The sequence below is a fragment of the Tachysurus fulvidraco genome, chromosome 3 (genome assembly GCF_022655615.1).
Source record: "Tachysurus fulvidraco isolate hzauxx_2018 chromosome 3, HZAU_PFXX_2.0, whole genome shotgun sequence".
NCBI classification, from domain to species: domain Eukaryota; kingdom Metazoa; phylum Chordata; class Actinopteri; order Siluriformes; family Bagridae; genus Tachysurus; species Tachysurus fulvidraco.
This window is the reverse complement of record NC_062520.1, coordinates 16,391,942-16,405,098: the sequence shown is the minus strand read 5'-3', so window position 1 is coordinate 16,405,098 and position 13,157 is coordinate 16,391,942. Positions and strand designations below refer to the sequence as shown.

The 13,157-nt window shown below is 37.0% G+C and overlaps 2 protein-coding genes across 4 annotated transcripts; both read right to left on the bottom strand.

Annotated features, from left to right (window-relative positions):
- Nucleotides 1–1,019: 1,019 nt before the first annotated feature.
- On the bottom strand, nucleotides 1,020–7,065 carry bves (blood vessel epicardial substance). Of its 3 annotated transcripts, XM_047811866.1 has the most exons (9): nucleotides 6,923–7,065; nucleotides 6,224–6,477; nucleotides 4,728–4,852; nucleotides 3,852–4,039; nucleotides 3,420–3,528; nucleotides 3,127–3,294; nucleotides 2,830–2,956; nucleotides 2,483–2,512; nucleotides 1,461–1,552 (listed from the first exon to the last, which is right to left on the bottom strand). In XM_047811866.1, exons 2-8 carry the CDS (start codon nucleotides 6,447–6,449, stop codon nucleotides 2,490–2,492), a joined length of 966 nt encoding a protein of 321 aa, XP_047667822.1. In that variant the 5' UTR covers nucleotides 6,450–6,477; nucleotides 6,923–7,065; the 3' UTR covers nucleotides 1,461–1,552; nucleotides 2,483–2,489. The 3 variants fall into 3 exon arrangements, with proteins under 3 accessions (XP_027004752.1, XP_027004753.1, XP_047667822.1); XM_027148951.2 differs by lacking the exon at nucleotides 2,483–2,512 and having other exon boundaries at nucleotides 1,020–1,552; nucleotides 2,815–2,956; XM_027148952.2 differs by lacking the exon at nucleotides 2,483–2,512 and having other exon boundaries at nucleotides 1,020–1,552.
- A 920-nt stretch (nucleotides 7,066–7,985) lies between these two features.
- Nucleotides 7,986–10,348, bottom strand: popdc3 (popeye domain containing 3). Its single transcript, XM_027149726.2, has 3 exons — nucleotides 9,414–10,348; nucleotides 8,662–8,770; nucleotides 7,986–8,577 (listed from the first exon to the last, which is right to left on the bottom strand). The coding sequence occupies exons 1-3, from the start codon at nucleotides 9,920–9,922 to the stop codon at nucleotides 8,332–8,334; spliced, it is 864 nt and encodes a 287-aa protein (XP_027005527.1). The 5' UTR covers nucleotides 9,923–10,348; the 3' UTR covers nucleotides 7,986–8,331.
- Between the last annotated feature and the right edge of the window lie 2,809 nt (nucleotides 10,349–13,157).

The window sequence follows — 13,157 nt, the reverse complement described above, 5'->3', positions numbered from 1 at the left end:
AACAAAATTTGTAGTAATCTTCAAAAGGAAAAATCCATATTGTGCTATAATGGTTACATTTTTCTCCTATTTGAAGCACTTTAAGTATTTTCCAGTATGCTCTATAAAATTCTATTCCAGTGCAATTTCTATTCCCACCAATTTCTGTTGGTTGTTGCTGCAATTTTGCTTTTACCGAGATAACTTAGTGGTTGTGTTTCCATTCACAGGTCATTGTTAAAACCATTAAAATGGTGATTAGAATTTTGATGCTAGCTTGCAATAAAGGGGAAAGAGCTTTTATTTTCACTGAGAGCATATCAATCAGATATTGAATGTGAAAATAATGGAGACAGCAAATGTTGGATAAAAGTTCCAAAGTGCAAATCTATTATATGATCATTGAGTTACAGCAGACACTCTTTTTATATAGCTACTGATCCATGAGTTGACAAGCAGGGTTCTGGAAGTTTTCTCAGCAGCCTTGAAACTTCGATAATTATGAAAGGAATGAAAATTAAACTTTTTTAAATTTTTTTTTTGTTTTACCCCAATTTACATGTGGTCTTTGAGGATAAACATTTGTGATAAACACAAACACATTTAAATATAAGTTTAATATTAATCTTGAATCTTGAAACTTTTGTACTGTTTCTTATGTTCTGTAAAGCTGCTTTAAAACAATGTCCAATGTTAAAAGTGCTAAACAAGTAAATTTGCATTTGAATGTGCAGACATTATGTCAAACTATAGCTCATGCTGCAAATGGCTCACTTGGAAATAAAAATGCTATCTGCCCTGTCCCACATTCATGAAATCACAGAATTCATGACAGGCTGGTGATTACTGTCATTGAAAGGATAGAGGGAGTATGCCATCCATCCCTTCCAACCAGAGCACCTGACCAGTTTTGCACTTTTGGCTCCACATGGCTGTGGCACTAATGCTAAACTTAACGATATGGTGCACTCTTTTCTGTTTCACTACGTGGGAGCTTCATGGAGCCCACATATTTATTATAAAAATTAATATGCAAATTGTTCATAGTGTATTTTTTTATTTATTTAATTTATTTAATTATTTTATTCAATCCATAGTTAAAGAAAGCAACAGGAAAGGAAATAAGCACAGTGTTTGCATTTGTGTACCAAGTGATAAGCTAACTATTGATTTTAAATACATAGTGAATTTATATCATTATACTTAGAAAACATTAAATGTTCCTCGTGCTCCTATTAAAAAGTTGCATTTGCTAAGCCATTGCAGAGCAAGCACAGCCTGCAAGATGCTATCATGGTTTAATGACATGAATCTCTGATTGGAAAAGCTGTCTATTCTGTATATTACAGTACATAGAGAATGTGACCTCACCCCAAAAGTCATTTCTGATCAATAACAGTCTATCTTCACACAGAAGTCCATCAAATATCAGTTTAAACGTCATCTGGAATATCATCCTACACAGGTTCTGGGCTGTTTTGGGAGTCAGCTGAATCACCTTCGAAAACATCATCTTCCATGGCTTCTTCAATTGGTTTCATAGTCATGGAGGCCTTATTATGTGGATTATTTTCTGAAAACAAGAGTCACAATGTCAAAAAGGAGATGCATTTACAATGTTGATATTTTTATAGGTTATTTTAAATGTTGTCAATCTGTCATTTCAATCACATGCAGTTACATTAATAAAATGTCTAACATAAATTACACGTTACGGTTTACAAAAAAACCCTGAATAGTGAAAGGGTTTGTATACATTATTGTTAATTAGATCCATACATGTAGGTGTTTATAGACATATATTGTGTGCACATTATATAGTTTATATATATATATATTAGTTGTTGTTTTTTTTAGCTGAACAAATTTATGAAACACTTATGCAATTTTCATGTATTTTTGGACATTTTGATATGACACCAGAGCTCACTCTGGTGCTCAGATGCATTTGTTATTACCCTGTCTTGCAAACTTTATTTATGTTATCATATGTTTAAATGTAATACTTCTATACAGTGTGTGAATTTTGGTTAAACTCACGAGTTGTTAATTAACCGCACATCTTATTGACCAGTGTATTTGTAATACAACAAAAATACAATATGTAGCAATGTAACAAGTTAGAATAGTAATATTTGGACTATACTGTATAACACTCAATTTGCTGAACTTCAAGCAAAAGCATGTGTATGTAATTGGCGGGGGAATACAATACAAGTTCATCAATTCAACAATAATGAAACTGTTCATAAAGCTAAGCATTAGTTGCAACAGTTCTATGATAGGCTGAGTCATAGGATTGTGGGTTGTGATGGATTATGAAGTTAATGAGGTGAGATCCATGATAGATGACCATATTGGCACGCTTTGAGTACAGTGGGAGACAGTTAGGAATTTATAGAGAAATGCATCAAGTCACTTGGTTACATTTAAGCTAATAACTGGGTGATTTGGGGTGGGGGGGAATGTCAGAGAGGTGGTGAGAGAAAATAAAAGGTCTTACAGCCCCATCAGGTACGATCTGAGGTCAGAGCTAAAGGAGGGACAGGAGGAAATATGATCAGAGAAACACTGAAGCAGTAACATGAGCCCATGTGGAAGGAGAAGAGCACCAGACATTCAGGTGATGGTGAGGGACCATGCTGGACATGGAAATCATTAGTTTATATAACTGAAAATGGAAATGAAATCATGTTTCATATTTTCTAGAATTGGACATATATTATAAGCCAACTGAATGTACACGTAGTGACCTTTGATTAGACCTGTAGCAAGATTAGCATTAGTGCTAAAAGCTGATAAACAAACAGGTGGTGTTAGCAGGGTAAAACTTACGAACAGATGAACCACCTGATCCACCTCTAAGAATCTGATTAAGCACATCATCTGTGTCACTGGTGCTGGCCATGCTGTTTCTCATCTGCATCATTGAGAGCTGGGAGCACAAACTCGGCTGCCTCTCCATTTTCTTTACCGCCTGCAAGACAGTGACGTCATAGTAGTAACTGACATTAGGATGTGTATCCATGCCATGCACATCAACAGTATCAAAATTCTATCAGAGTCAGTTTCATTTATGCACATCAACAGTATCAAAATTCTATCAGAGTCAGTTTCATTTAATCATTAACATTACGGTCATCTTACCTTGTCACTAAGAGTGGGGTCGTTCAGAGAATACAGCTTGTTAGTAATGTCCTTGCCAATGAGGTACCTAAACACCTCCTTCAGAAATGTGTCAGACTCCAGATAGTAAGTCAGCCTCTCTCTAGACCAACACAGGTATTTGCAGTTTTCCTCAGCTGTGATTGTCACCTGTCAGTAAGAGGTTACTCATCACCATCATGTTGCCAGCACAAGAAAGTCCTGTTCCCCTACACCCTCTGATGAAGACATTGCCTCTAGCTATACTCAATTAGATGTGGACTCAAGATCATTACCTGGAACTTTTCTCCCCTGTTCATCTGTGTTGATCTGAACTCGGGAGAATCAATAAAGGCATTAGTGTAAATGTTGTGAAGAAAATGGCCACGATATGACACCTTCATTCTGTAATAAAAGCACAGGCATGCTCATGAAAGATATTATAGGAAAATATGGAGATATGATAAAAAGTTACAAAAAAAAAAATGTAAAGAGAGAGAAAATATTTTCTATTAAAATACTAGCTGACTGCAAGACAATTTCATAGGCTTTTTACTCAAGGGAAATTGAGTAAAAATGGCCATAGAATTTAACTAATAAATTCATATATATATGCACTATGGTCAGATTATCTTGCATTGTTCAAGGTAATAAAGCCAGAATGTGTTGGTTTATTAGGAACATTAGTTTTCCACAGTGCTAGAATGCTCTTAAGCTACAGTACATACTTCCCCTTGAGGAGAATGCTGAGGCGCTCATCCACTGAGGTCTTGTCCTCAGCAGCATACACTTGGCCTTTCTTAAGAGTCTGGATGGTGCAGAACTGACCAGTGAGCCTCTGGAACAAAGCTTCACGTACATGCAGGGGTTCAAACATCCTTTTATACACTGATCTCAGCTCACGGTCAATCTTAATCTAGGAATACAAAGAAAATGCCTGCATCAAAAATTACAGATTGTTTATCCACAAATATTCATAGGCAGGAGTGATAAGGTGTGATGGACTCAGAGTATATGGACTCAAAATTTAGCCTCAGTTTCCAGGTGACCCTGCAACCTCAATTCGCATCAGAGTGTTTTGTTCTTCTTACAAATTAAACAATCTGTCACTTTTTTGAAGTATTACTGTAACCACAAATGCTGAATTTAAAAATTAATCGTAATTGCAAAGCACAAATCTCCTGAAATTATTGTAATGGATACAGATATAAGGCTCTGCTGTACTAACAGGAAACAATTTATATCATGCTGCAAGTTGACATTATAAACATATATATTTGTGTTTAAGTTTTAACAAGAGGCACATTGTCACAAAGCATATTTACAAAAATCTGGAAGGCAACAGTGTCATTTACCTGAGGAAAAAACCTTTAGGGAAACACCATAGTGTGATTTTGACCATTATAGTTATATCAGAATAAACAAATAAAATGTACAAAATGTTTTGAAAATTTATCAAAGCCCAAACATATTTGAAATGTAACATATTGACAATATGATCAATTGTTACAAAACTTTGAAGCAAAGGGCCGTTGTAGACATTATGGGCAGACACTAAGAACCGAAATATATGACATAAAGACATGATAGTTGAATGAACTTACAGGTCTGCGTTTGTATAGCAAGTAGAAGAAATGCATGAAGTTCACTATGAGAAACACAGCATTCCAAACCAATACATCTAGTGTGCACCTGTACAGAGCAGCCCAGATTATAAACCAGCAGCAACCTGCAAAAAAAAAGATTGAATTTTCATTTTTTTTGGATAGACATTGCAGTTCAATTTTCAGTCAAGTTCTGCACTACAATATACTGTTTTTAGTTCCATTGCACTGTTTAACTCTAAACCAGGGTTTCTGAGGTTTTCAATCCAACCAAGTAGAAGCAACATCTAAGTCTACTGAAAGACAAGATCAATTGTCTAAACATGTGAAATCTGCTGTGACTCCTGTGAGCCTTTTGTGGATAAGATTGTACACCCCTGATTTATATAGACTTAAACAGTCCAAGTTAATTAAAAGCAGTAGATTTGTCTTAATATAAGATTTGTTTCTAATACAAATAAATTTAGTTATACTTAAAAGGGAAACACCAGATAGTGTGATTTTGATATACACAAGCCTTTATTCAAGAAGATATAAATTAATTGACAACACAAAAAGGTTTGTATAATTTAGTTGAAATCTGCAGTGTGGAAACTTGCACTATTAAATTATTTAAAAATGACTTTGTCCCAGCATGCTAACCTGTTCCTTTTCATCAGAATGAGCAATAGGACAAAATCCCACTGCTCTTGTAATAAACAACTTTTTATTGCATCTCAGACATATTATACATACATTAATGATTACATTTGTGAATGCTCCTGCTAGAACACTAACCCCTGAACACATAACTTGCAGACTGAATCTGAATATTTCTACCAATGTTGTGGAATATCTTTTTTTTTTTTTTTTGTCTTTTTTTTAGTTTTGTCTTGCTTTTGCAATATTGTATTTGCATTGTGTGTACATGTGTAATAATTTAGGTGTAACAGTGGTATTTATTCATTCATTCATTCATTTTCTACCGCTTATCCAAACTTCTCAGGTCATGGGGAGCCTGTACCCATCTCAGGCGTCATCGGGCATCAAGGCAGGATACACCATGGACGGAGTGCCAACCCATCACAGGGCACACACACACTCTCATTCACTCACACACTCACACACTACTGACAATTTTCCAGAGATGCCAATCAACCTACCATGCATGTCTTTGGACCGGGGGAGGAAACCGGAGTACCCGGAGGTACTAACCACTAAGCCACTGTGCCCCCACGTGGTGTTTATTATGTGCATTTATTATGTGCCTATGTTCTTTGTGCCTGTGCCTATTTGTGCCTATATGTGACAACTATAGTGCACAAATATCCTCTTAAACATCAATAATTTAATCTATCTAAGATATGACACATCTTGGGGATTTTATTTTATCTCTTTGAACATGTATTTTTTAATAAGGGAGAAAATTCTTTAGCCGAACAATGAATGTGAGACCGCAGCAAGGACATGCCAACAAATTACCATGCAAGTGGCCAGCAGAGTGCGCTCAAACTGACCTGTCATCAGTAGAAGTCTGAGGAGGATCATGTGCAGGCCAACAGTGGTTGGAATGAGTAGGCCCACAACTAAACTCAGGTTGCCCAGATGGAAAAGTAGATGATGAGCTTTCTCCCACTCCTGACAAGATGTGACATTTTCTGCCATTTCTGTGGTACCATAAACTGGTGTCATGCTTATGTCCAGTGGACTCATGGTCATGCTTAAATCTGGCATGCCTGACATTCTGAAGGGCAATAAGCTGGAGTGGAGTCTATGGAAAATACGTGATAAAATGGCACTGTTTTAGGACCACATGCTAAAATTGCACAATTTAATGTGTATGGACATTCATCACATTGATTTTTAAGGTAGAGAGCATTTTAATAATGACTTTACATTAGAAAAGCGCATACACAAAACAAATCAACGTGAACAGTATAAACCGGCCAGTAGACTCGATTGTTTTAAGTTGGACAGCCGTCAGTAAGATTTTTTTTATACAATATTCAATCTGAACCCAAATTCTGGCTTCGAGTACCCTAAGTCATGTGTAATTCCGTTAAAATCAACAAAGAAACAAGAATACAAAGAAAAATTTTATATTAACACCAAGTAAAAAAGCCAGATTGCACCAGATAAAAAAGATCAGATATAACATCTTCCAGATTATAATGCAAATGATTCTAAAATAAAATACAAAGCTTTTAAACACTTACCGTCTTCGCACTCAGTTAAAAGAAAGCATTAATAATTCGCTAGTAACTGACGTGGGAGAGAAGGCTCTGTGTGAGTGAGGTGAGTGAGTGTGTGTTGGTGCAGGAGAGCAGGGGGCTGCACAGTGTGAGTCGCGCATTCCAGCCTGCTGACAGCCATCGACTAAAATGGGCAAGAAGCTCACACACTGACACCAAGCACAGCGCCAAGTGCACGCGCAGTAACAACTAAACCGCTAGAAGGCGCTCATCAAAACCGAACTACACACTTCATGTCGACGTTTTCACAAAAGCATGAGACTTCTGATGTTTGTGGACACCCATCCATCACACTTCCCAAAATCCCATTCCAAATTTGACATTCCTCCTTTGCTGTTATAATAACCTCCAATCTTCTAGATTTTGGAGTGTTGAAGTTAGGATTTGGCCATTCAGCTACAGGATTAGGTAATAGTGAGTTCAGGCGCTGATGCCGGGTGAGAATACCTGGGGTGCAGTTGGTATTCTAATCCCAGTGAAGCGAAATTATATACAATTATGTGCTTCTAACATTGTGGCAACAGTTTGAGGAAAGGCGTACATATGGGTCTGATGGCCAGGTGTTCACAAACCCTTAAACAGAAAGTGTACCTGAAGTGAGTATGTGGAGCAATAACCTATAGAATGGACCTTTTTTTTTTTTTTACAATGTGTAGTTTTAAAATTGTGTAATTTTTTCTCTTTTGTTTATTTGTTTATGATTATTCGTGAATGCTTTCTTTTTCTTTATATATAATTTTGGAGCTCTCAAGATTTTATTCTTCTTTTGGAAAACCTAAGAACTTCTATTTAGATCACTACAGTAGAAATGGCACCAAACTAGAACCTTTTTAAGAGCAATGAAGTTATACAAGGGACTCACAAAAGAACCCTTAAAAAAGACTGAATATGAGTTAGTATGTTTCTGGGTTTGTTTTGAAACGCAACAAATGAAAATCAGCACCACGGTCAGCAACATAACAAAACGGATATCAGTTATCTGAATGCGTTTTCCGCCCACAAGTAATCAAGACACGATGAGCAAAAGTTGATTAAAAAATCTTCTTTATTCGAGAATTCAAATGTGCAAAAGCATTATCTAAATGTCGTTTAGACTATAAGCTGAGAACATTTAGATAGCTATTCAAACATGCATCCTTGATTTACTAAGACACGAAAGTTTAGAACTTTAATATTATGCAAATAACAGAGTAAGAATGCATAGAATTTTGATGTACTGAACATGCGAGATGAGGACTTGGATTTTGTAAAAGTTTGAAAAGACAAATCTCTGGGAAATACACCTCATCCCGCAGACTTCCTTCTTATTTTTTAAGACAAACCTCCTCCTTAATAAGTGGAAGGACATTCTAGATCGGGGTCATGTCATGTTTTTAACTGTTGTGTGGTTTTTCTAACTGTGCCTGAGACGTATGGCAGAAGTTTGGTAGACGTAGATCATAGCGGAAGCCGTGTGCGTCCAGCGCTCTGTCGTTCAGCGAGTATAGCTTATCGGCGATGTCATTGCGCACCACCAGCGCAAATATCTTGGCGATATAGCGGTGTTTGGCAAAGAGCAGATATAACTTCTTGCGTCTCCAAGCGACATATGTGCAGCGATCGTCTGCTCTTAGTGTTACCTAAAAGAAAGGGGAAGAAAAATAAAGCAACTGTGAAATGACAAGAACGCGTTCCAATATTTTGCGGGTTTTTATTCGACAAACCTGGAAAACTCCCTCCTCCGACGGTCTGAGTGAATCCCACTCAGGTGAATCCAAGAACTGGAAAGGGTTGATATAGTGTAGAAATTCTCCATTCACTGTAACACGGATTCTGTTGGGACAAACATTTCCCCCATTGAGTGAATAACCTTGCTCTCTACAAAAGTGCATCATTATATAACATTTTTTCTAGGACTATATCCAATGATGAGCATTATCCATCCTTATGCCAACTGTCAGCCAACTCTAAAAGATTTGGGGACTCACTATATACTGTAATAATTACAGTTCTCAGTAAAATTACACTCAGAAATAAAAAGTGCCAAACTGTAAATCCCCTTGTCACTGGTGTCGTCCCTTCAATTCAACATCTTTTGCATCTTTAGTATCTATCTTCAGTTGTTATAATAATAATAATAATAATAATAATAATAATAATAATAATAATAATAATAATAACAATAATGTTTATTATTGTTATTATTATTATTATTGTTGTTGTTGTTGTTGTTGTTGTGTACATAATACATCTTCAAAGACCATTAATGGATGTGCCTTTATGGTAAAACACATGCACATTCCCAACTAATGTACCATTGTTTCTGAAATTGTAGGTTTCTTGAGGAACTGTTCATATTTCGAAAATAAAGCTACTGAAGTTCCACTTTTAAGGGTTCTGTTGAGATCAAAATCGTCCTAAATGATTATCCATCCATCAATGTATAGAATGTAGAAATATGGTTGTCCATATTTACCTCCCGGAGAGCAGAACAGAGAGTTTATCTATAGGAGTTTTGCCCTCGACTGCAAAGTAGTGCTCTTTTTCGATCGTATGGATTTCCTGCTCGCAACAAGAGACTATCTTGCCGAAGTGAATGAGAGACACGCCCAACTTTTTGAACATGCTTCCGTAGAGATCCTGGAAGTCCTTATCAAAAGTCACACTCCGCAGACGGTATGCAACATGGACGACTTGAGCAACAGAAATAACAAAGAGAACAAAAGCCCACGAAAACGAGTCCGTGGTGCACGGATTGGACCATGCCCAAAAGGAGTAGCACAAAAATCCGAGCGACATAAAACTAAACATATAGATCAATCCGTAAAATCCACTACCGCCCATGAAGCCTAATACCAGCAGGATATTAGCGAGATGAAAAACGGATCCTTCTGGGTCTCTGTTCCATTCTGTGCACAACGGATGTGTCAGTGGTGCCTCGGTTGAGGTAAAGTTATTCTGCTCCAAAAGAATAACAGATTCCATAATCCCACCTGTGTAATCGCGAAAAAGTGTTCCGTAAGATCCTGTGCCAAACAATTTAGCAAGTGTCTAGTCCCAGATAAAGGTGACCACTTCAGACTCTGTTAAAGCTTAATGGATCAAACTGGAAAGGTTATTTTATTTAAAAAAAATAAAAATGCATTTCTGAGTTCTCAAAGGTTTCATGAGAGAACGTTAGTCATGTTCCCCTTGTAGCGGTGATTCGTTGGCATAAGCAGAGCACTCTCAGAAATGCTTTCCCAAAAATAACCACTGGGAAACGTTAGAGCAACGGGTTATATATGCTGACATCGTCTACATTATGCTCAATAACCTACATTATGTTAATAAGCATAGAAAATAAGTCCGGAGTAGCTTTTACGCGTCGCAATATGTGAAACTAGACTTGAATTATCGGCTATCTGTCAAAGTATGACTCACAATGCTCTTTTTTTAATTGCCGCTTAAAATAGGCTGGGTTCTATGTAATGTAGTAAATCGTCTCCGAGGTCCTGGTGTCCGACAAATCATCAGGGAAACCGGATTCACCTTTAGAGAAACAAAAGTTAGACAGCGCGTCTGTCGCTCAGTTCTGTCATTAGAGATCACTTGGCATCATGTTCACGTCCCCAATACTGCGCATGGAGAATGAAGGGACTGCACAAGCTAGGAGTTCTTTCATTAATGAGGCATGAATCACTCCGTATGTGCCAGTGACATTTGCTCAGCACTGTTTGGGAGATAAATCATTGTCAGTGAAATACCATTTTTAGACTAAAATAGCTTCCCTGCTTCCTTGTAGGTTATCTGACAAAGGAAGGTGACTTTGGTTGAGTCTCGGTTGAGCTCACCTGAATGAGAGACTGGGGACAAGCATTTGCTCCAGGCCCAAAACATGACCTAAATCTCATAAAAATAAGATCGTGTTCTTACTATATGAATGCCATATCCATCCTCAAACCTTTATGCCTTTCCTCCAGTAGATCATATATGTATTATAATACAAACGCATGAAAATGGTGTTTGTTGGACTGTTTTGTGAATGTGGAAGTACTGAACAAAACAAATATGAGCTTCAAGAGTAGACTGTCCTTTGGCACTATCTTTATGCTGGATATCAGACACCCAACACATTTATATATAGAACCAGAGACCAGCTGTCTGCTTGTACATTTGTTTGTGTGTGTGTGTGTGTGTGTGTGTGTGTGTGTGTGTGTGTGTGTGTGTGTGTGTGTGTGTGTGCTTGTGAACAGAAAATAAGTTGAAAAATATAAATAAACAAACAAACAAAATCTTTTGTCCAAAGGAACTAATTAAAATGTGCAGAGTATTATTGAGAAATACTCCTTTGTTCTTACTCTCCTTGGCCACCTCTCACTTTTTCCAAATTTTCCAAGTCTTTCAATTATTCTATTCATAACAAAATTAATGAGACACATTATTAAACTGCATGTTGTGTTTAATTGTGTTATCTTTGACTAATATTTAAATTTGTTTGATGATCTGATCTAAAGTGTGACAAAAATGCGAAAAAATAAAAAATCAGGAAGGGGCCAACACTTTTTCACACCATTGTAGATTGGTGATTGACTAAATTAGACACTGATATCACAATTTAGCCAAGACTTGCAATTCAGCCATAAATTACATTTATTACATTTGGCAGAAATTATTATCCATCCCAACTTTCATTGTATCTCATTTTTATATAATTGGATACACCCTGGACGGAGTGCCATCCCATCGCAGGGCACACACACTCTCATTCACTCACACACTCTCACTCACTCACTCACTCACTCACTCACTCACTCACTCACTCATTTCCTAGCACTTATCCGAACTACCTCAGGTGCCTATCTCAGGCATCATCGGGCATCAAGGCAGGATACACCCTGGACGGAGTGCAAACCCATCACAGGGCACACACACTCACATTCACTCATGCAATCACACACTACGGACAATTTTCCAGAGATGCTAATCAACCTACTGTACCATGCATGTCCTGGGGAGGAAACGGGAGTACCCGTAGGAAACCCCTGAGGCACGGGGAGAATGCAAACTCCACACACATAAGGCGGAGGCGGGAATCAAACCCCCAACCCCGGAGGTGTGAGGCAAACGTGCTAACCACTAAGCCACCATGCCCCCCACATTGTTAAACAAAGTCATAAATAATAATTAACTGCAGCTAAACTGCATGCAGAAGAGATTAACTTATCAAATCTTTAATGTTTAAGGGGGAAAGAAATCACATAGAATTTGCAGAACATGAACTTTGCAATGGCTCTCATTTTTTGTTTTCAGAAATTCTATTCTAAAATGCTTTCAGGAATAGCCTCAAACAAACTCTGTTAATATTTAATATAGCATAATATTGTTGACATCTGGTTTAATAACCGTTCCATTACCTCTGTACATATCGTTTGTTGAAATTGCCCCTCCTATTTGATAAACAAACAAGTTCGCACACACTCACTCTCTCTCTCTCTCTCTCTCTCTCTCTCACTCACACACACACACACACACACACACACACACACACACACACACACACACACACTTAATAATCCTCTTTTATGTTAGCTATAACCTGCAGTTATTCACATCAATGACATGTCCATCACAACTGGGAATCAGACCTGGTTTTTCTCAAGGAGAAAATGACAAGAGAAATGAAATGTAAGAGAAGAAAAACACTGACAAAACATAAGGAAGAAACATCCAATTTTCATTTTAAAAAGAAAAAGGGTACATTTTATTCTTTTACATACATATATCTGTTCTATTTTCTCTTATAGCTCAGGAGATATTCAAACCCACCCTCGGATTTAATGAATAGTCTGTTACAAATGTGAGAAAGCAGTGTGAATTATAACATTTAATCCTTCAAAGCTGAGATTCTTCATGTTGTGAAGGGTTTTAAATTTGTTCTGGCTTTTACCCACCAGTAAATCTATAAACATGATGGGTTATGAATTTGTTACCTCTTCCTACACAGGTTTCAGGAAAGAACAATATTTTAATAAAAAGGCAAAATCTTAAGCATACTTGCAGGACAAACAGAAATTTACTGACTACAACTTGGGATTACATATTCACTTACTCCATTAGACCATTGTCTTATAATTCAGGAATTCAAAAAGTTACTGCAAAGTAACATAAATACAATTCAAAAGCCACATAAAATATCATAAAAATGAGAGATTTGTAAACTTAAATAAATGCAGGAAGA

Coding starts and splice junctions, on each gene's coding strand:
- bves (XM_027148951.2), bottom strand. CDS start 6,449: ATGTCAGGCATGCCAGATTTAAGCATGACCATGAGTCCACTGGACATA. Junction 4,040..4,727: donor TGCTATACAAACGCAGACCT/GTAAGTTCATTC, acceptor TTGTATTCCTAG/ATTAAGATTGACCGTGAGCT. Junction 3,295..3,419: donor ACAGGGGAGAAAAGTTCCAG/GTAATGATCTTG, acceptor TCTTACTGACAG/GTGACAATCACAGCTGAGGA.
- popdc3 (XM_027149726.2), bottom strand. CDS start 9,922: ATGGAATCTGTTATTCTTTTGGAGCAGAATAACTTTACCTCAACCGAG. Junction 8,771..9,413: donor TCTGTTCTGCTCTCCGGGAG/GTAAATATGGAC, acceptor TTGTCCCAACAG/AATCCGTGTTACAGTGAATG. Junction 8,578..8,661: donor CGGAGGAGGGAGTTTTCCAG/GTTTGTCGAATA, acceptor CCTTTCTTTTAG/GTAACACTAAGAGCAGACGA.